The sequence below is a fragment of the Bufo bufo genome, chromosome 2, assembly GCF_905171765.1.
Source record: "Bufo bufo chromosome 2, aBufBuf1.1, whole genome shotgun sequence".
NCBI lineage: Eukaryota > Metazoa > Chordata > Amphibia > Anura > Bufonidae > Bufo > Bufo bufo.
This window is the reverse complement of record NC_053390.1, coordinates 16,768,272-16,790,541: the sequence shown is the minus strand read 5'-3', so window position 1 is coordinate 16,790,541 and position 22,270 is coordinate 16,768,272. Positions and strand designations below refer to the sequence as shown.

The following is a 22,270-nucleotide window of genomic DNA, read 5'->3' as shown; positions in this document are numbered from 1 at the left end:
AAATGTACTGTCGCGGTCTCTAATGTGACAGGTGTCAGAAGATCTAAGAGATTGGCTGCACGTGATGTTATCTGACAACCTCTTTGGTTTATTTGTTTTCAGTGTTCTTGCTGGTAATGGCCACAACTCTTGTCTCAGCTGTAGCTTAGTGGTCATTACAACTCCTCTATGTCGACCCGCACCCCCTGTATTGGGGGTCATTCACTACACAGGGACACTGTTATAGGTGGGATCTGTGGATGACACATAGCATAAGGTGCTATATATGTGTCATACACAGATCCCCCCCATAGCAGTGTCGTGCCATCCACAGATGCCCCCATAACAATGTCATCCACAGACCCCCATAACAGTGTCATCCACAGACCCCCATAACAGTGCCTAATCCACAGATCCCCCATAATAGTGTCATCCACAGACCACCATTAGTTTAAAACCCACCAAAAGCACACCTTTTGGTTCAAAATATATTTTTTCTTATTTTCCTCCTCAAAAACCTAGGTGCGTCTTATGGGCCTTATAGGGTGAAAAATACGGTACTTCAGAATTTAAGTGTTACTTCCCTTTCAAATTTTGTGGTTTACTCTCTATCTTTTGTTACTAGGCCTCGGGGAGACGCTGGATCTTTCATACTGGAAGGAACAGGCCGTCTCAAGCCCAGACATTATTCTAGGGCGATTCAGGTTTTCCGGGGTCTTAGGTTCCAGTGTATGAACATTCCTACCCTCAAGGTCCGTTCATACGGATAGGAGTCAGGAGTCGGATAGGAGTCAGGGCTAGGATTAGGGTTTCCATAGGTGGTGTCTGTTTCCCTTTCCCTAGCTTTGAGGCCTAGTTCCTTTTCCCTTCCGTCCTGTGGTCGGTGTGGTGTTCCCTCCCACATCACTACGTGACATATACAACCTGAAATGAAAACTGTGAATCCCCCAGAGATAAATAGTTTGATTATATTGTGACCATATAGCTGTATAACTGTGTTGCTCTTGTGCAGTTGTATATTTTACATACTTTTCTTATATTTTTATTACTTCACACACCCGGGGTCGGAATAGTATTGAGAAAATCTAATAAAATATGTTGTTAAAAAGAAGAAATTGTATTACCTGTATTAGATCTTCAACAAGCAGAGCATAAATGAGCGGGCGACCTATCAGCCAGTACTTATCTGAGACATACAAAATACCAATAATTCATCAACATTTCTTGGCACAAATATAAGATTTCCTTTTATCTTTATAAGGGTTCTCTTTTTTTTTTTCTTCAGAAAACCCATCTTTTCTTCTGTGCCATGGAAGACAGTTTAGTACGTACCTGCTCATTGAAAAGCAGACTCTGCTGCATGCCCACAGGCTTGAGGATCCTGACTGGATATGTTCCTTTCCTGTTCACTTGCATTTAATATTATCTGGTTATAATCTGGTCAGGACATAGGAGGAAGAGCCCCCAGCCTGTGTGAGCGAAGCAGCATTAGTGGCACAATGAGTGGACAAGTGCTAACTAAAACATCTTTCTTCCACAGGATAGAAGAAAGGATTGATCTCCCAAAAAGTCTGGAGAGTCCATTTAAATACTGTTAAAACAATTCCATGGAGCGTCGTTACTTCTCCCCATGTCACTCTGGACTCTCCCACAGTGTGGGTGGAGGTGTGAATACAGTGATAAGAAGCAAGGTTCATGGGGACAATTCATCTTCACTGCTCTGGAAGTAAACAAAGCTCTTCTTCTCTTCCTTATATCCACAACACTTTTCCTTTGTGGATCTCAGTCACAGTTTACATCAGAGAAATATTAATTTGGACATCTGGGAGATCCAGAATAATTGTAACCAAAAATAAAAATATTCTTATTGGCTGTTTAAGGTCCATCAATAACTTGATGATATGTTAAAATATGTGAAAATGGTTTCTCTCCTTTGTGACTTTTCTCATGGTTAACCTGATTTTTGTTTTAAACATTTCCCACATTCTGAACATGAATACGGCTTCTCTCCTGTGTGACTTCTCTCGTGTGTAACAAGATGTGATTTATTTGTAAAACATTTCCCACATTCTGAACATGAATATGGTTTGTCTCCTGTGTGAAATCTATGATGTTTATCAAGGACTGATTTGTGTGTAAAACATTTTTCACATTCTGAACATGAATATGGCTTCTCTCCTGTGTGGCTTCTCTCATGTGTAATAAGATGTGCTTTCTGTGTAAAACATTTCCCACATTCTGAACATGAATATGGCTTCTCTCCTGTGTGACTTCTCTCATGTTTAACAAGATCTGATTTGTGTGTAAAACATTTTCCACATTCTGAACATGAATATGGCTTCTCTCCAGTGTGGCTTCTCTCATGTGAAATAAGATGTGCTTTCTGTGTAAAACATTTCCCACATTCTGAACATGAATATGGTTTCTCTCCTGTGTGAATTCTCTTATGAACAATAACATTTGATTTATATGTGAAGCACTTCCCACATTCTGAACAGGAGTATGGCTTCTCCTCTGTGTGAGTTCTTTTTTTGTGTAGAAAGGTCCAAGCTTTTTGTTAACTGTTTACCACGCTGAAGTCTTTTACCCCATTTCTGAGCCGTACCTGCGATAACAACGTGCGATTGTTCAGGAATAGGTTCCTCATTATATGATAATTCTGTACTGTGAAGTCCTGGATTAACATTAAGGTTTTCTCCTGAAGAGCGCTGCATTATATCTTCATCTACTACTTTATAATTTCGTAACAACATGAAGTTTTCCTCAGAACTCTTACTGGGAATTTCTGCTAATATAAAAATTGAAATTTGCGGTTTTATATTTTACCAAACTGTTAAGCAGACAAACTTATAAAGTTCCTGTTAGGCTGGAAGTGGATCCAGCAGGAAGGAGCGGTAAAATCCATTCATTCCAATCATTGTGGCTAAAAAAAATGCCCCAAAAACTGCATTTGTTATTCCATCTTATAAAGCTTTCTATAACATTTTCTGATGTCCTGATAGAGTCCAAGCATTTGGTTTACACCTGATCACAACTTTTATTATATACAGTAAGTCAAGATTTGATAAAACTCTGAATTTGAACAGCCCATGTCTGGACACCAGCCTCGCACTTTGTCAACACATATATGACAGACAAGCATCTATCACCACGTTCCTCAACACAAACTGTAATGGTTATAAATAGATCTTAGACCTGATGATGCTGATGTCCTCACTAGAACAGTGTTTCCCAACCAGTGTGCCTCCAGCTGTTGCAAAACTACAACTCCCAGCATGCCCAGACAGCCTTTGGCTGTGCGGGCATGCTGGGAGTTGTAGTTTTGCAACAGCTGGAGGCACACTGGTTGGGAAACACTGCACTAGAAGAATGCATGTCATAATACCCACCTAAAGCTTAATTCACAAGCTCTTTTAAGTGTACCTCCTCGTCTGCTGCTGCTGCTAAAATCTCACAATGCTCAGAACAAGCTTCAGACTCCCTGGCTCTTTAGTGAGAATGTGCCCGTCTTCCAGCAGGAGATTCAGTGTAAAATTACAGCTTCTAATTGCATCTGCTGCTTTTCTTTACTACACAGCTATGGGGACTGCAGCCTGCACTGCGCATGTGTGAGATATCAGGAGCAACAGTGGGAAGAGACTGAGTACAGCTTGTGAATATAGGACTCATGAGCGATCTTACTTTCTCACTTTAATATTAGCATTCTGACATGGAATTTCAAAACAAGTACACCGGCCTCATCAGGTCTAAGAGATCTGTTTAATACTACAAGCAGTTTGTATTGTGAAATCTTGGGAGATCCTCTTTAACATGGTTATCAACAATTTAATCATGGCCACAGTCTACATTTAACAAGATGATATGTCATGAAGTTCTGTAAAGCGCACATCTCAGGCTGAATTCACGGACATGACAATGCGGTCTGTATGACATAGGGGCTGCACAGTCACCAGACCTCAGGTTTATAGACATCTGTAGGATGCAGTGGAATAGACAGAGTGAGGTCATCAATCAGAACCTGTAATAAAGGTTTCCAGCACCTTGTTGGGTCCATTACACTAAGAATCCAGGATGTTCTAAGGGGAACGAGGGTCCTATCAAGAATTAAGAAGGTGGAGCTAATGAAGTGTCCTGTGAGTGCAGGTGACCATCACTGAGACGTCTGTGTCTGTACAAAAAAAAAAAAAAAAAATATATATATATATATATATATATATAAATGGCCCACCCTGTATATTATTTTTATATAGTTGAGTATATGCAATAGAATATTTCAGGGGTCCATATGGCCTTGATGTTGAGGGCCCCCCGTACTTTTATAGATGAATGTTTTGGATTATGCAGCTCTCCACAGCAGCACAGCCTGGAAGCAGTACACTGACCGGCAGCCTGGTAAGCTGTGCCTCTGGCATGGCCTGACAGGCAGACACTAATGACAGGTCTGGGTGCCATCATATCGGATCAGTACCAGGCAGTCACATAGCAGACTGTAGACGGCCTGAAAGAGGGAAGGAACAACTACTTCTTATCAAGGCAGAAGGTAAAACCAGTCAGATGTTTCCTCACGTGATGTGAATATCCTGTGAGCAGAATAAATAGCGGGATCTGTCCCCTGTGTATCCGCTGTAGTGATTTTATAACTTCGAATGTAGAACCACATCCAAATGATCCCAACATGACACTTAACCCTTTCCTGTACAATGAGGTACTTGTAGGTCACTGATGTCATGTAATTCCTGCACAATGCCGTACATGTATCCACCATGATAGCACAGACACAAAATCTGTGCCCTCATAGTCCCCAGTGGGTGTGTGGATGTGACTGACCGTCATGTCCTGCAGGAACAGCCGGGATCAGAGAAGAATCTGATCAGAGATCTCCGTCAGCTGGATAAGGGGAACACTCCATGATGTGATGGGGACATCTCCAATCAGAGAGCAGCAGCCGGTGATCAGATTCTCCTCCTGCCCTGAAGGCACCAAGGACAGAACCTGAAGTCACTTTCTCCATTCATGATTCCATACCTGTGGTGACATCTCCTGGAATGTCCTCCTCCTCCTCACTCTTACACGGGGGATCGCCCATCATCCGCTCTTCTTCATCCTCCACTTTAATATCAGTCAGATCTTCCCCCTGATTTGTCATCTGTAACAATTCAGGACAATACAGCAGACAGGTGGGAAATCTAACAGATCCACAGAAGAGACCCCCACAATCTATGACCCCTCTATGATTGCAGGACCCCCCTATATAGATGTGTATAGGGCTCAGCTCCATCTACCTGAGGGTTCTCTGGGACCTTCTCCTCTGGACAGTCCTGGGAATACAGAGGACGGGGACATCTCTCTGGTGGATTTCTCATCCTGGATCCATCTGTGGAGACACAAGCACACAGTGACTGAACACATGGCCTCCTGTAGATCTGTCTATAGATCAGGCAAAACAACTACTCCCAGTCTTCTCTCCACCAGGCTCCGAGGTGTTGGAGAAAGCTCTACATCTATATCCCCCTCCAGGTCTCCTTTCTTATTCCTTTCTCCTGAGGAGCCGTTTTGGTGAATGTGGAAAATCGAAAAGTATCAGATGAGAGAGACTGCCGCCCTGCTGGACAGGAACAGGGACCTCCGAGACCACTGAAACCCCCATCCGCCTCTGTGAGAGGATTCATTAGAAGGACTGTTACGCCCTTCTCGGGTTGATCCTGCTGACAGATCCAGTGTTATTGATGGATACGACATAAATGCAGATGAAAACGAAGAGAAACTCAGGTTGGGCGTTTTCACGGACTCCATGCGGCCTCCGCACTGTAGATGTTCTGTGAAATGTTATATTATAAGTGTAACAAACATATCATTGGAAACTGTTCAGACACTGCCACGTTCCTGCACTGAAGGGGATGAAGCAGTGCCAGGCCGGTACTGACTAATGTGATGTGCAGATTCTATTTGGATCTGTTTGTTATCTTGGATCTTCGTCCGTTACCTGGGGATTTCTAGGAAACTGGATTCAGAACCAGAAGAGAAGAAAACACCCGGAGTAACACTGCTGGAGATGTGCTGCAGAATGAGGAGCTGTGACCGTGCAGCAACGAAGCAGAGAGGAATATACTGAGAAAACCAGTGCTGCAGAACAAGGGCCACATGACGTGTGATACAGTGTAAGAGGCTGGAGCTCCTCCATTACATGTCACTGCACACACGTGTACACACTGCACATGACGGCTCTTACCTTGTGATATAAGAGGCTGGTGCTCCTCAATTACATGCCACTGCACACACGTGTACACACTGCACATGACGGCTCTTACCCTGTGATATAAGAGGCTGGTGTCCTCCATTACATGTCACTGCACACACGTGTATACACTGCACATGACTGGTCTTACCTTGTGATATAAGAGGCTGGTGCTCCTCCATTACATGTCACTGCACACACGTGTACACACTGCACATGACGGCTCTTACCCTGTGATATAAGAGGCTGGTGTCCTCCATTACATGTCACTGCACACACGTGTATACACTGCACATGACTGGTCTTACCTTGTGATATAAGAGGCTGGTGCTCCTCCATTACATGTCACTGCACACACGTGTATACACTGCACATGACGGGTCTTACCTTGTGATATAAGAGGCTGGTGCTCCTCCATTACATGTCACTGCACACACGTGTATACACTGCACATGACGGGTCTTACCTTGTGATATAAGAGGCTGGTGCTTCTCCATCATGGCCTCCTTGTACAGATCCTTGTGTCCTTCTATATACTCCCACTCCTCCATGGAGAAATAGACAGTGACCTCCTGACACCTTATAGGAACCTGACAACACAATGACACCGTCATCACCCAGACCCCTCCAGTGCTGTTACTGGAGAATTTCCCAGCAGTGTCACCTCTCCAGTCAGCAGCTCCATCATCTTGTGGGTGAGTTCTAGGATCTTCTGCTCATGTATCAGGGGGTGAGGGGGAGGCTCTGTGATGGGCGGAGGGGTCCTGCTCCGCCCTCCTGACTCCTGGAGATGGATGATGGGAGTCACACAGTCCCCCGATGTCTTCTTCACTATTGTGTACTCCTGTGGATGGAGAGAGACACTTAGGGAATAAACCCTTCAGGGGCCATGTGCTCTCCTCCGGCCCTCTCCTCCTGGTACAACTTGCCTACTTACCTCCTCATGGCTCCTACAACATGACTATTGGTCACTGGTCACATGATACATCACTCACCATACTGGGGGCTGATCTTCAGGTTCTCCGTCACTTGGAAGGTCTGGAGGCCGTTCTCCAGGACCCTGGACTCTTCCTATCACTTCCTATGATGGATTCTCCTTCCCGATGTCTGACTTGTTACAGAATACAATAAAGAGGAGAGAAATCTAGAAAAGTTTACCTCTCCGCTCAGCAGGGAGATGATCTCCAAGGTGAGGTCTAATATTCTTCTGCTGATCTCCTTCCTGTCCATCCTTGGTGGTCATTCAGGAGAAGAGGAGAGAACTGGAGGCTTCTAGTACTGCAGGCGCCTTTATGAGAAGAGGAGTGGAAATCATCCAGGGGACAAGACCAGATGTCACGTCCAGAACCGCACTTCCTGAGCCTGGAGGGGCCCCGCTTCTCAGAGCCCCAACATGGAGATCTCTGGTGGCTCCACAGGAGATAAATGTCTGATAGATGCAGGTCCCACCTCTGGGCTGTGCTCAGCTGTGTCCACAACTCCTAGAGAAGAGACTGGAGAGAGCTGAGCTCAGGCCGGGCCCCCGCTCCATTCATTCTCCTCCTGGAGGCAGGGGCCCCTCACCAGGACAGTCAGGGGCCAGCGAATGATGACAACCCCCACTACTACTCCCCATCATACTAAGCTGAGGAGCGAAGAAGGATTCCTTGTGTGTAATGGAGGAGAATCTCCAGAGGTGACATGTCTGAGCTCTCCACCACACTGTCTCCTCACAGCTCATCTTACCTGCAGGCTGGAGGAATGGCTGATACCAGAGAGAACAAGAGCCCTGACTACCGACCAGGACCTGCCCAGTATCTGCTGCACTGCCAGAGCTGAAGGACCTGGGGTGACGCCACCGTCATGTGATCAGTGCAAGGGCCAGAGCTCAGGAGAGGAGAAGAGGTGGGGAAGGAAATGGATGACGTCACCGTTATGTGATCCTTGCTGATGAGCCCCACCCCCTGCACTGATCACATGACGGTGACGTCACCCCAGGTCCTTCAGGACCAGGTCCTGGTCGGTAGTCAGGACTCTTGTTCTCTCTGGTATCAGCAATTCCTCCAGGGTTGTGTCTAAACTCCATGCACCATTCGTACCTGGTCCTTGCCAAGTATGGGGACTAGCGGACTCTACAGCAGCTGTCTGTTTCCCATGCCCGGTACGGTCCTCTCTGCCCCCTGGTAGACGCAGCAAACGTACTGTCTAGAGAACGGCCGCTCCGCTTTTGCACCCTGGTCCCTCTTCTGCTGTGCTGGTGGCTTTTGTGACCACCGCCTCTTCCTCCGAACTACATCGGTCACTCGCATGACCTTGATTCCATGTGGGGTCGAGGACCTCATCGTCCTCCACATCATCTTCCACCCAGTCTTCACCCCTGACTTCCTTGTCGGTTTGCACGCTTTCGAAAGCCCCAGCAGTTGGCACCTGTGTTTCGTCATCATCCGAGACGTGCTGCGATGATCCTCCCATGTACTCATCTTGAAAAATAAATGGTTGGGCATCGGTGCACTCAATCTCTTCCACTTCTGGGGCAGGGCTAGGTGGATGGCCCTGGGAAACCCTGCTAACAGAGTCATCAAAAAGCAGAAGAGACTGCTGCATGACTTGGGGCTCAGACTGCTTGTCTGATTTGCAAGGGGGTGAGGTGAAAGACTGATGGACATCGGCTGCTGGTGCCAACTGTGGTCTTTCAGCAGGAGACTGGGTGGGAGACAATGTGAAGGAACTGGATCCACTGTCCGCAACCCAATCTATCGCCTGTTCTTGTTCAGGCCTCACCATTCGTAGAGCAGCATTAGACCAGACCAAATACCGCTGCAGGTTTTGTCGCCTACTCGCACCTGAGGAAGGGTTCACTTTTGCTTGTAGCTGGCACAGATCGACCACGTCCTCTCCCTGCAACAGGAGCTCCACCAGCAGCACCACGACCTGGGCCACGTCCCTTATTTGACGCTCTCCTCATATTTTTAGAATTTCGGTTCTTGCCCTAAATGGGTGTTTAATTAATATTACAAAAGAACGACAGTATGTAAAGGGTGTATCTCACACGGCCTGAACCAGACTAGGCCTCAATTAAAGATTTCTTTGCACAAAATGGCTGTATTTTTCAAATGGCTAATTCAAACCCCTGTATGTAGAGGGGTATCTCAGAGGGCCTGAACCTGTGTAGGCCTGAAGTAAATATATCTTTGCACAAAAAGGCTGTATTTCAAATGGCTGTATTTCAAATGCCTGATTCAAACCCCTGTATGTAGGGGGGTATCTCACACGGCCTGAACCTCTGTAGGCCTGAATTCAATATTGGTGCACCAAATGGCGGTATTTAAAATCTCTGAATCTAACCCAAATGTATTAAGGGTGTATCTCACAATTAGTGTTGAGCGAACTTGTGTTTTAAGTTCGGCGTCTAAAGTTCGGGTTCGGGTTATCGAAGTATCCCGTTATGGATTCCGCTACCATGGACCATAACGGAATTTAGAATCCATAACGGGATACTTCGATAACCCAAACTTTAGACGCCGAACTTAAAACACAAGTTCGCTCAACACTACTCACAATGACATCTGCATCAAAGGCTGCCAACTAAATTTTTGGAGCCCAAACGACTGATGCTGCAAGGCCTGAAAATTTTTGTCAAAAAAGTGTGTATTTCAAACCCCAGAAAATGATGGGTGTATTTCTAGTTTAAATTGCACACTGACTAATACAGATGTTGTAGATTGCCCAAAAAATCTTTTTTTGCTAACAGAATATGAATGCTGTATATATTAAACTTGAATTTAACACTTGCAGATCTCGCAAATACTGTTTTTTGAAAATAAAAATGTGTTTTTCAAACCCCAGAAAATGATAGGTGTATTTCTACCTTAAATTGGACAGTGACTAATCCAGATGTTGCAGTTTGCAAATCACCATTTTTTTGGGGCAATGTCCCAAAAGCTCAGATGCAGTGCTGGTGCATTGAGCTTGCATAAAATGGCCGCCGCCACCCACCTAACTAACAGAATTCTAAAAGTTAGTATTTTTGGTCAATGAGCTCAGGGCAGGATAAAACGATAGTGCCCTGCACCCACACAACTATTTGTCTGTAGATCGCTGAGTTAGATTCTCTCCTATGCTCTCCCTGAAATCACAAGTCCAGCAGCATCCTCTCCCTACACTAGTAACAGCATAGTGACGTCCAGCGCTACCTGACCCAAGCTTATATAGAGCCTGGGTCACATGCTGCTCTGGCCATTAGTAGACATGGCTGTGATGGCCTCTTGGGGCAAGTAGTATGACACTTGTTGATTGGCTGCTGTGCATCCTTTCAAAAAGCGACAAGAAAGCGGCGAACACCGAACTCGAACTTTTACGAAAATGTTCGGGTTCGGGTCCTGGGTCCAAAAATCCTAAAGTTCGGTACGAACCCGAACTTTACAGTTCGGGTTCGCTCAACCCTACTCCTGAGTCCTGTGAGAACAGTTGTCCAGTGTACAAGAAAAATAAACGACGGGCGCAAATTTTCCATTTGTCAAAAGTTATCCGTGAATTGTCCCCACCTGAGTAAACATTCAGATTGCAAGACTTTGGTGGTAACCTGTGATTTTACCGTTATCATTGTCAAAGGAAAGCTCAAGATGTAGCCCCATAATACACATAATAGAGGTCCTCTTCTAATAGGATCCACACACCAGACGGACCTTTTCTATGTGTTATATACAGAGAGGTTCTCCTGCTGGTGAGGTCCTCTTCAGACATGGACTTTAGCCTGCTCACAGTGAACTGTCTATTTCCCATACACCAGACGGACCTTTTCTATGTGTTATAGACAGAGAGGTTCTCCTGCTGGTGAGGTCCTCTTCAGACATGGAGTTTGGCCTGCTCACAGTGAACTGTCTATTTCCCATACACCAGATGGACATTTTCCATCTATTATGGACCAGGGATGATTCGTACTGCTGATGTGATTTAGCCGTCTCTAACATTGAAATGGCTTTTATCCATACTCCGAAAGGACTTTTTCCATCTATTAAGAACTAGGAAGTTGTTACACAAATTTGATAAAACTTTGGTGGCTGTGATCGCGATTATTTTTTAAAAATTGAAGAAGTGTGATTATTTTTTTTCAAATGGCTTTCCAAAATGTATTCCTTTATGAGGCGCAGATCCTGGATGGGTGTTGCCTACATTTCCCATACAGAAGAGATCAGGACAGACATAACGGCGACAGATAACTGCTGTGTGATGGGGATAGCGGCAGTGACGAGTTGTCATCAGCGGCAATACAGTTTGAAACATGATGCGGGCAAAGCAGCAGATGTCTCGCTGTGTAGTGGTGGAAGCAGCAGTGGTGCGTCAACATAAATGGCTGTACAGTATGGAACATGACGGACAAGGCTGGATTTGAATATCAAATAATGTCTGGCTGTGTAGTGAGAATGGTAGAGGCACTAGTGGTAGTAGTAACTGGTGGAAGCCGCGGCAGTGCAGTATGGAACATGACGGACAAGGTGCAGGAGATGTCTGGCTGTGGTGGTAGTAGTTGGTGGCAGTACAGCATGGAACATGATGGACAAGGTGCAGGAGATGATGTCTGGCTGTGGTGGGTTTGCAGTGGCGGCAGGAGAGGACATGTTACTAGTGGACGGACCTAGAAATGACTGTCATTTTGCCAAACATTTGCTAACCAGATATCCCTCTGTCTAACACACACCAGATCTGTCTGTGATGTAAGAAGTGGACTTTTATTTAAATACACACATAAATGGGGTTTGTTCACAGCCTGAGGCAAGAAATTGAATTTCCACTGAAAATACAATTTTGAAAAATAAGTTTTTCAAATACTCAGCAAAACAGCGTGTGATGATTACCTGCTGTATAAAATGCACAAAGAAAATAGAAAAGGCAATTTTTGTCGGCACTGCACTAAATACAGAGCGCGCAGTCTCTACGGGGTCAGATTTCTTTTGCGCAGATAGATTGTGTGGGAATCTGTGAATGTGACGCAGAGCCGTCAGTGACACGCACAGCCTGTGTAAATGGCTGCTACGACCCGGCCTGGCACACTGTGCAGAAACTGCAGGCGTCGCACGACTATATTTCATCTATTTCATTTAATGTTTGTGTATGTCATTAAAAGATAGACAGTATCCCCCATAACAGTGACCTCTACAGCACCCCGCCCCTTAACACTGACCTTCATAGCGGACCGTCCCCTTAACTGTGACCTCCACAGTGCCCGCCCCCTTATCAGTGACCTCGACAGCATCCCACCCCCTTAACAGTGACCTCCACAGCAGCCTGCTCCTTTAACAGTGGCCTGCCCCTTTAACAGTGACCTCCACAGCGGCCGCCCCTTCATTAGTGACCTCCACAGTACCCCATCTCCTTAACAGTGATTTCCACAACACCCCGTCCCCTTAACAGTGTCCTCTACAGCAATCTGCCTCTTAATACTGACCTCCATAGAAGATGGTCCCCTTAACTGTGACCTCCATAGCAGCCTGCCCCTGGGTGGCCAGAGGTCCGGTTTTAGGCTGGACAGTCCGACTTTCAGACTCCCTGTCCTCCGTCCGGCACTGGGCCTGGACGGACACAGGGATGTTCTTTTGAACAGCTCACTCTCAGACTGCAGCACTGTGCTGTCTGAGCATGAGCTGCAGGGAGAAAGTCACCGTCCCTCGATCCCCTGCAGCTGACAGAAGTTGATTTGTACCTTCATTTTTTCAATCCCCGTCGGCTGCAGAGTGGGAGGGGGCGTGGCTTAGATGTACCTGGGGGCAGGGTTTTTAAAGTCTGTCTTTTGAGGGTTGCCTGAATGGCCACTCTACCTGACCCCTGAACTGTCACCTCCACAGCACAGCGGGGAGGGAGGAGGAGCTGGGGGCCGGCGTCTGGTTTTGTAATGGCAGCGGGGTAATAGAATACAGAGACTGCCCAGGGCAGGGCCCCGCTGCCATTACAAAACCAAATGCCGACCCGCACCCCCTGTATTGGGGGTCATTCACTACACAGGGACACTGTTATAGGTGGGATCGGTGGATGACACATAGCATAAGGTGCTATATATGTGTCATACACAGATCCCCCCCCCATAGCAGTGTCATGCCATCCACAGATCCCCAATAACAGTGTGTCATCCACAGATCCCCCATAACAGTGCGTCATCCACAGATCCCCCATAACAGTGCGTCATCCACAGATCCCCCCCATAACAGTGCCACCCACAGACCACCATTAGTTCAAAAGCACACCTTTTGGTTCAAAATATATTTTTTCTTATTTTCCTCCTCAAAAACCTAGGAGCGTCTTATGGGCCTTATAGGGCGAAAAATACGGTACTTCAGAATTTAAGTGTTACTTCCCTTTCATATTTTGTGGTTTACCCTCTATCTTTTGTTACTAGACCTCAGGGAGACGCTGGTTCTTTCATATTTGAAGGAACAGGCCGTCTCAAGCCCAGACATTATTCTAGGGCGATTCAGGGTTTCCGGGGTCTTAGGTTCCAGTGTATGAACATTCCTACCCTCAAAGTCCGTTCATACGGATAAGAGTCAGGGCTAGCATTAGGGTTTTTATAGGTGGTGTCCGTTTCCCTTTCGCTAGCTTTGATGCCTAGTTCCTTTTCCCTTCCGTCCTGTGGTCGGTGTGGTGTTCCCTCCCACATCACTACGTGACATATACAACCTGAAATGAAAACTGTGAGTCCCCCAGAGATAAATAGTTTGATTATACTGTGATCATATAGCTGTATAACTGTTTCTCTTGTGCAGTTGTATATTTTACATACTTTTCTTATATTTTTATTACTTCTCACACCCGGGGTCAGAATTGTATTGAGAAAATCTAATAAAATATGTTATTAAAAAGAAGACATTGTATTACATGTATTAGATCTTTAACAAGTAGAGCATAAATGAGCGGGCGACCTATCGGCCAGTACTTATCTGAGACATACAAAATACCAATAATTCATCAACATTTCTTGGCACAAATATAAGATTTCCTTATATCTTTATAAGGGTTCTCCTGTTTTTTTTTTTTTTTTTAGAAAACCCATCTTTTCTTCTGTGCTATGGAAGACAGTTTAGTACGTACCTGCTCATTGAAAAGCAGACTCTGCTGCATGCCCACAGGCTTGAGGATCCTGACTGGATATGTTCCTTTCCTGTTCACTTGCATTTAATATTATCTGGTTATAATCTGGTCAGGACATAGGAGGAAGAGCCCGCAGCCTGTGTGAGCGAAGCAGAGACTGCAGCATTGGCGGCACAATGAGTGGACAACTGCTAACTAAAACATCTTTCTTCCACAGGGCAGAAGAAAGGATTGATCTCCCAAAAATTCTGGAGAGTCCATTTAAATACTGTTAAAACAATTCCATGGAGCGTCGTTACTTCTCCCCATGTCACTCTGGACTCTCTCGCAGTGTGGGTGGAGGTGTGAATACAGTGATAAGAAGCAAGGATTCATGGGGACAATTCATCTTCACTGCTGTGGAAGTAAAACAAAGCTCTTCTTCTCTTCCTTATATCCACAACACTTTTCCTTTGTGGATCTCAGTCACAGTTTACATCAGAGAAATATTAATTTGGACATCTGGGAGATCCAGAATAATTGTAACCAAAAATAAAAATATTCTTATTGGCTGTTTAAGGTCCATCAATAACTTGATGATATGTTAAAATATGTGAAGATGGTTTCTCTCCTTTGTGACTTTTCTCATGGTTAACGAGACCTGATTTTTGTGTAAAACATTTCCCACATTCTGAACATGAATATGGTGTGTCTCCTGTATGAATTCTCTTATGAATAACAAGATGTGATTTACTTCTAAAACATTTCCCACATTCTGAACATGAATATGGCTTCTCTCCTGTGTGGCTTCTCTCATGTGTAACAAGATGTGATTTATTTGTAAAACATTTCCCACATTCTGAACACGAATATGGTGTGTCTCCTGTGTGAAATCTCTGATGTGTAACAAGATTTGATTTCTGTGTAAAACATTTCCCACATTCTAAACATGAATATGGTTTGTCTCCTGTGTGAAATCTATGATGTTTAACAAGGACTGATTTAATTGTAAAACATTTCCCACATTCTAAACATGAATAAGGCTTCTCTCCTGTGTGGCTTCTCTCATGTGTAATAAGATGTGCTTTCTGTGTAAAACATTTCCCACATTCTGAACATGAATATGGTTTGTCTCCTGTGTGAAATCTATGATGTTTAACAAGGACTGATTTGTGTGTAAAACATTTTCCACATTCTGAACATGAATATGGCTTCTCTCCTGTGTGGCTTCTCTCATGTGTAATAAGATGTGCTTTCTGTGTAAAACATTTCCCACATTCTGAACATGAATATGGCTTCTCACCTGTGTGACTTATCTCATGTTTAACACGATCTGATTTGTGTGTAAAACATTTCCCACATTCTGAACATGAATATGGTTTCTCTCCTGTGTGAATTCTCTCATGAACAATAAAATTTGATTTATATGTGAAGCACTTCCCACATTCTGAACAGGAGTATGGCTTCTCCTCTGTGCGAGTTCTTTTTTGTGTAGAAAGGTCCAAGCTTTTTGTGAACTGTTTACCACACTGAAGTCTTTTACCCAATTTCTGAGCCGTACCTGTGATAACAACGTGCGATTGTTCAGGAAAAGGTTCCTCATTATATGATAATTCTGTACTGTGAAGTGCTGGATTAACATTTAGGTTTTCTCCTGAAGAGCGCTGCATTATATCTTCATCTTCTACTTTATAATTTCGTAACATGAAGTTTTCCTCAGAACTCTTACTAGGAATTTCTGCTAATATAAAAATTGAAATTTGCGGTTTTATATTTTGCCAAACTGTTAAGCAGACAAACTTATAAAGTTCCTGTTAGGCTGGAAGTGGATCCAGCAGGAAGGAGCGGTAAAATCTATTCATTCCACTCTTTGGGCTAAAAAAAATGCCCCAAAAACTGCATTTGTTATTCCATCTTATAAGGCTTTCTATAACATTTTCTGACGTCCTGATAGAGTCCAAGCATTTGGTTTACACCTGCTCACAACTTTTATTATATACAGTAAGTCAAGATTTGATAAAACTGTAAATTTGAACAGCCCATGTCTGGACACCAGCCTCGCACTTTGTCAACACATATATATGACAGACAAGCATCCATCACCACGTTCCTCAACACAAACTGTAATGATTATAAATAGATCTTAGACCTGATGATGCTGATGTCCTCACTAGAAGAATCCATGTCATAATACCCACCTAAAGCTTAATTCACAAGCTCTTTTAAGTGTACCTCCTCGTCTGCTGCTGCTGAAATCTCACAATGCTCAGAACAAGCTTCAGACTCCCTGGCTCTTTAGTGAGAATGTGCCCGTCTTCCAGCAGGAGATTCAATGTAAGATTACAGCTTCTAATTGCATCTGCTGCTTTTCTTTACTACACAGCTATGAGGACTGCAGCCTGCACTGCGCATGTGTGAGATATCAGGAGCAACAGTGGGAAGAGACTGAGTACAGCTTGTGAATATAGGACTCGTGAGCGATCTTACTTTCTCACTTTAATATTAGCATTCTGACATGGAATTTCAAAACAAGTACACCGGCCTCATCAGGTCTAAGAGATCTGTTTAATACTACAAGCAGTTTGTATTGTGAAGTCTAGTGAGATCCTCTTTAACATTGTTATCAACAATTTAATCATGGCCACAGTCTACATTTAACAAGATGATATGTCATGACGTTCTGTAAAGCGCACGTCTCAGGCTGAATTCACGGACATGACAATGTGGTCTGTATGACCTAGGGACTGCACAGTCACCAGACCTCAGGTTTATAGACATCTGTAGGATGCAGTGGAATAGACAGAGTGAGGTCATCAATCAAAACCTGTAATAAAGGTTTCCAACACCTTGTTGGGTCCATTACACTAAGAATTCAGGATGTTCTAAGGGGAAAAAGGGTCCTATCAAGAATTAAGAAGGTGGAGCTAATGAAGTGTCCTGTGAGTGCAGGTGGTCATCACTGAGACGTCTGTGTCTGTACAATAATCACATATGACATCGGAGCTTCCTGATAATTAGAGTTGAGTGAATCAAGCTTTGGATCAGAGATCCAAAGTCGATTGGTTGGAACACTTCAGTTTTAATGCTGTCTCTGTAACGCATTAAAATGTATTGCCTCCGTGTAGGCAAAATTAATCTCACCCGAAGTCGTGTGAGACTTCGTGAATGAATTTGGTAATCTACAAATTTCTCAAAATGGCATCCAACATTTTACATTTCACAGTACAGCAGTGAGCACAGCAGAGCAGGGGTGATAATACTGTGGATCACAAGACCCTGGGAGAGTCCCTGCCCTGGGGGGCTCTCCCATAATGCCTTGCAGTCAGCCTCAGCCAATCAGAAAGAACGATATGGACAGGTCATAGGTACTATGATCACAAACAAGGAAACTATTCTGAGCTTGGACATGGATGAGGCAGGACCTCTCAGCAACTCGTAAAAAGAAAGTTATCAGCGAGTTCAGGGTCTGATGGGAAATCATTTAGACATTTACTTAGATTCCATTTATAGAGAGTTTTTAGCTGGTGACAGTAAAAGGGTCATATAGGGTTCTGTGTGTTGCTTTGCTGCCTCCAGCCATGGGCAATGCTCTGCTAGCTTTGTTGTAGTATGCCTTTTTATCTGGTGTGCAGGAGCCATGTACTGGCTGCTCATTTTTTTGTAAACATTCTTGCAGTAGACATTGTCCAACTACACATTTATTCCAGAAGTTTCAGCCTATATTTTTGCTGCAGACTGTCTCCAATTGGGCATTTTTTTTAAAAAATTGTTGAAAATGTTATTATAAAAATTCCATTCATCAGTCATACAAGTGGACCAGCTGTGTTTGGCTTCACTGTTTTAAAAGGTTTTTCAAAATGTAACCACAAAAATTAAATTCATCACAGACTAGTGTACCGGACATTACATTCTGCGTCACTCACTATTATATTGTAGTTTACTACGTCCAATCACAAACTTTTTACTACAAAACTGATGCTCGGGAGAAGGCGATGCCGCTGCTGTGGGTACAGGTTCAAAAACTGTCAGAAGTAGGGCAAGCTGGTGGCAGAAATGTTAGCGTTGCTGGTGGTGGCTCTGTTTGAGTAACTGCTTTGTGGGAATGTTTCTGCACAGTGATGGCAGACATTGTAGTTTTTCTAAAAAATTTTTACAAAATTGATTTACAAAGATTCCATTCCTCAGGCAGCCTAGTGTATGTGACGTTTTTCTTTGTCACAGTTATACTGCAGTCTCTTTCCAATTGCACAATTTTTTTTTCTAAAAAACTGAATTTATTACAAAAATTCCATTTAGCACAGACTAATGTACCACCTGACTTATATTCCTGCGTCACAATTACCATCTATTGTAGTAGACTGTCCAAATGACCATTTTTTTCTACAAAATATAGCGGAAGAAGGCGATGTACCTGCAGTTGTTGGTGCTGTCTTAACAGCTGTCAGACCTAGGTCAAGCTTGGATGGTGGTGACTCTGCATGGCCATCTCCAGTGTGGGAATTTTTCTAAACATTGGTGCCAGCTACCAAAACCATTGCAGTGAGCAAGCAAATAAGATGTGGCCAGAAAACTGGCCACCAATGTCAGCAAGACAGTCCTCCTTCTCCCAGTCATCATTCTAGTAGCCAGGCCACATCTACAAGCAGTACGATGTTGTTGTCATCATCAAAAACATCATCGACTATTGCTTCTCCTGCTCAAACAACTGCTCCTTCCTGTTTGCTGCTTCATCGTCAGTCATCCATAACAGAAAGTGTGAGCAGGTAACAACCGTATGTGCCCAGTGATCCGCATGTGTGCAAACTGAACATCCACCTGGCCAAGCTGCTGGTGGTGCAGCCGCTGCCACACCACTTAGTGGATTTCACTACCTTCAGGCAAATGATTTATTGATGGGGGATGCAAAGCTGCCATTATTTTTAAGAAAAACAACATCCGTCCTGTATACTCTCAGGAAAAGGAAGGCAAAATCATTGTATTACCAGGTTACTCTTTCTACCCACCGTTTTTGTAAGGAGATGCCTGACACCCATGTGTCTGACCAGGAAGCCTGTCTCCCTCCCTAATGAGTCACCACTCTGCCGCTGTCTCTGTTATCTCTCCTGAGGTAGCTTAAAGAGGACCTTTCACAACTGTACAAAATAAAAACTAACTAGATCAGTGGGCAGAGCGGCGCCCAGGGGTCCCCCTACACTTACTAGTATGTCTGGGCGTCGCTCCGTTCGCCTGGTATAGGCTCCGGTGTCTGCGCTCCCTCTGACTGATTTCTTGTATGAGGCGTGTCTTGCTGCAGCGCTGGCCAATCGCAGCGCACAGCTCATAGCCTGGCTATTGGCCAGCGCTGCAGCAAGACACGCCTCATACAAGAAATCAGTCAGAGGGAGCGCAGACACCGGAGCCTATACCAGGCGAACGGAGCGACGCCCAGACATACTAGTAAGTGTAGGGGGACCCCTGGGCGCCGCTCTGCCCACTGATCTAGTTAGTTTTTATTTTGTACAGTTGTGAAAGGTCCTCTTTAATCACATCTTATCGCTTCAGTCATGCAAATGCAATCAACATCTTACCTCCATGAGATCCCTGACCTTGTGTTGATTATGCTGAAGCAGTATTTACTGCCGGAGACTCCTTGTGGTTCTAAGAATCCTTAAAGGGGTTGTCTCACTTCAGCAAATAGCATTTATTATTCAAGCCACTTACTAATGTATTGTTATTATCCATATTACTTCCTTTCCTGGCTGGATTCATTTTTCCATCACATCACCACAGTTTGTTTCCATGGCTACGACCACCCTACAGTCCATCAGTGGTGGTCGTGCTTGCACACCATAAGATCTTTCAGTAAGTCTCCATACAGCACTGGTCTCTGTACGATGAGTCAGTATGCTGCCTACGCCTTCAGAGAGCTTGGAAGGGCTGGATGCTGTCCTAGGAGACCCCAGAGTGTCAGACACAACTTTACAGTACACTGACCGGCAGCCTGGTAAGCTGTGCCTCTGGCATGGCCTGACAGGCAGACACTAATGACAGGTCTGGGTGCCATCATATCGGATCAGTACCAGGCAGTCACATAGCAGACTGTAGACAGCCTGAAAGAGGGAAGGAACAACTACTTCTTATCAAGGCAGAAGGTAAAACCAGTCAGATGTTTCCTCACGTGATGTGAATATCCTGTGAGCAGAATAAATAGCGGGATCTGTCCCCTGTGTATCCGCTGTAGTGATTTTATAACTTCGAATGTAGAACCACATCCAAATGATCCCAACATGACACTTAACCCTTTTCTGTACAATGAGGTACATGTAGGTCACTGGTGTCATGTAATTCCTGCACAATGCCGTACATGTATCCACCATGATAGCACAGACACAGAATCTGTGCCCACATAGTCCCCAGTGGGTGTGTGGATGTGACTGACCGTCATGTCCTGCAGGAACAGCCGGGATCAGAGAAGAATCTGATCAGAGATCTCCGTCAGCTGGATAAGGAGAACACTCCATGATGTGATGGAGACATCTCCAATCAGAGAGCAGCAGCCGGAGATCAGATTCTCCTCCTGCCCTGAAGACACCAAGGACAGAACCTGAAGTCACTTTCTCCATTCATGATTCCATACCTGTGGTGACATCTCCTGGAATGTCCTCCTCCACCTCACTCTTACACGGGGGATCACCCATCATCCTCTCTTCTTCATCCTCCACTTTAATATCAGTCAGATCTTCCCCCTGATTTGTCATCTGTAACAATTCAGTACAATACAGCAGACAGGTGGGAAATCTAACAGATCCACAGAAGAGACCCCCACAATCTATGACCCCTCTATGACCGCAGGACCCCCCTATATAGATGTGTACAGGGCTCAGCTCCATCTACCTGAGGGTTCTCTGGGACCTTCTCCTCTGGACAGTCCTGGGAATACAGAGGACGGGGACATCTCTCTGGTGGATTTCTCCTCCTGGATCCATCTGTGGAGACACAAGCACACAGTGACTGAATACATGGCCTCCTGTAGATCTGTCTATACATCAGACAAAACAACTCCTCCCAGTCTCCTCTCCACCAGGCTCCGAGGTGTTGGAGAAAGCTCTACATCTATATCCCTCCAGGTCTCCTTTCTTATTCCTTTCTCCTGAGGAGCTGTTTTGGTGAATAGGGAAAATAGAAAAGTATCAGATGATAGAGACTGCCGCCCTGCTGGACAGGAACAGGGACCTCCGAGACCACTGAAACCCCCATCCGCCTCTGTGAGAGGATTCATTAGAAGGACAGTTACGCCCTTCTCGGGTTGATCCTGCTGACAGATCTAGTGTTATTGATGTACTTTATTAAATGTACACATTTGGTGGATACGACATAAATGCAGATGAAAACGAAGAGAAACTCAGGTTGGGCGTTTTCACGGACTCCATGCGGCCTCCGCACTGTAGATGTTCTGTGAAATGTTATATTGTAAGTGTAACAAACATATCATTGGAAACTGTTCAGACACTGCCACGTTCCTGCACTGGAGGGGATGAAGCAGTGCCAGGCCGGTACTGACTAATGTGATGTGCAGATTCTATTTGGATCTGTTTGTTATCTTGGATCTTCGTCCGTTACCTGGGGATTTCTAGGAAACTGGATTCAGAACCAGAAGAGAAGAAAACACCCGGAGTAACACTGCTGGAGATGTGCTGCAGAATGAGGAGCTGTGACCGTGCAGCAACGAAGCAGAGAGGAATATACTGAGAAAACCAGTGCTGCAGAACAAGGGCCACATGACGTGTGATACAGTGTAAGAGGCTGGAGCTCCTCCATTACATGTCACTGCACACACGTGTACACACTGCACATGACGGCTCTTACCCTGTGATATAAGAGGCTGGTGTCCTCCATTACATGTCACTGCACACACGTGTATACACTGCACATGGCGGCTCTTACCTTGTGATATAAGAGGCTGGTGCTCCTCCATTACATGTCACTGCACACACGTGTATACACTGCACATGACGGCTCTTACCTTGTGATATAAGA

The 22,270-nt window shown here is 44.8% G+C and overlaps 1 protein-coding gene across 2 annotated transcripts; it reads right to left on the bottom strand.

Annotated features, from left to right (window-relative positions):
* Positions 1–1,488: 1,488 nt before the first annotated feature.
* On the bottom strand, positions 1,489–20,881 carry LOC120992041 (gastrula zinc finger protein XlCGF17.1-like). 2 transcript variants are annotated; one of them, XM_040420801.1, is made up of 3 exons: positions 20,871–20,881; positions 14,911–15,995; positions 1,489–1,935 (listed from the first exon to the last, which is right to left on the bottom strand). In XM_040420801.1, the coding sequence occupies exons 2-3, from the start codon at positions 15,958–15,960 to the stop codon at positions 1,855–1,857; spliced, it is 1,131 nt and encodes a 376-aa protein (XP_040276735.1). In that variant the 5' UTR covers positions 15,961–15,995; positions 20,871–20,881; the 3' UTR covers positions 1,489–1,854. The 2 variants fall into 2 exon arrangements, with proteins under 2 accessions (XP_040276735.1, XP_040276733.1); XM_040420799.1 differs by lacking the exon at positions 1,489–1,935 and having other exon boundaries at positions 14,619–15,995.
* Between the last annotated feature and the right edge of the window lie 1,389 nt (positions 20,882–22,270).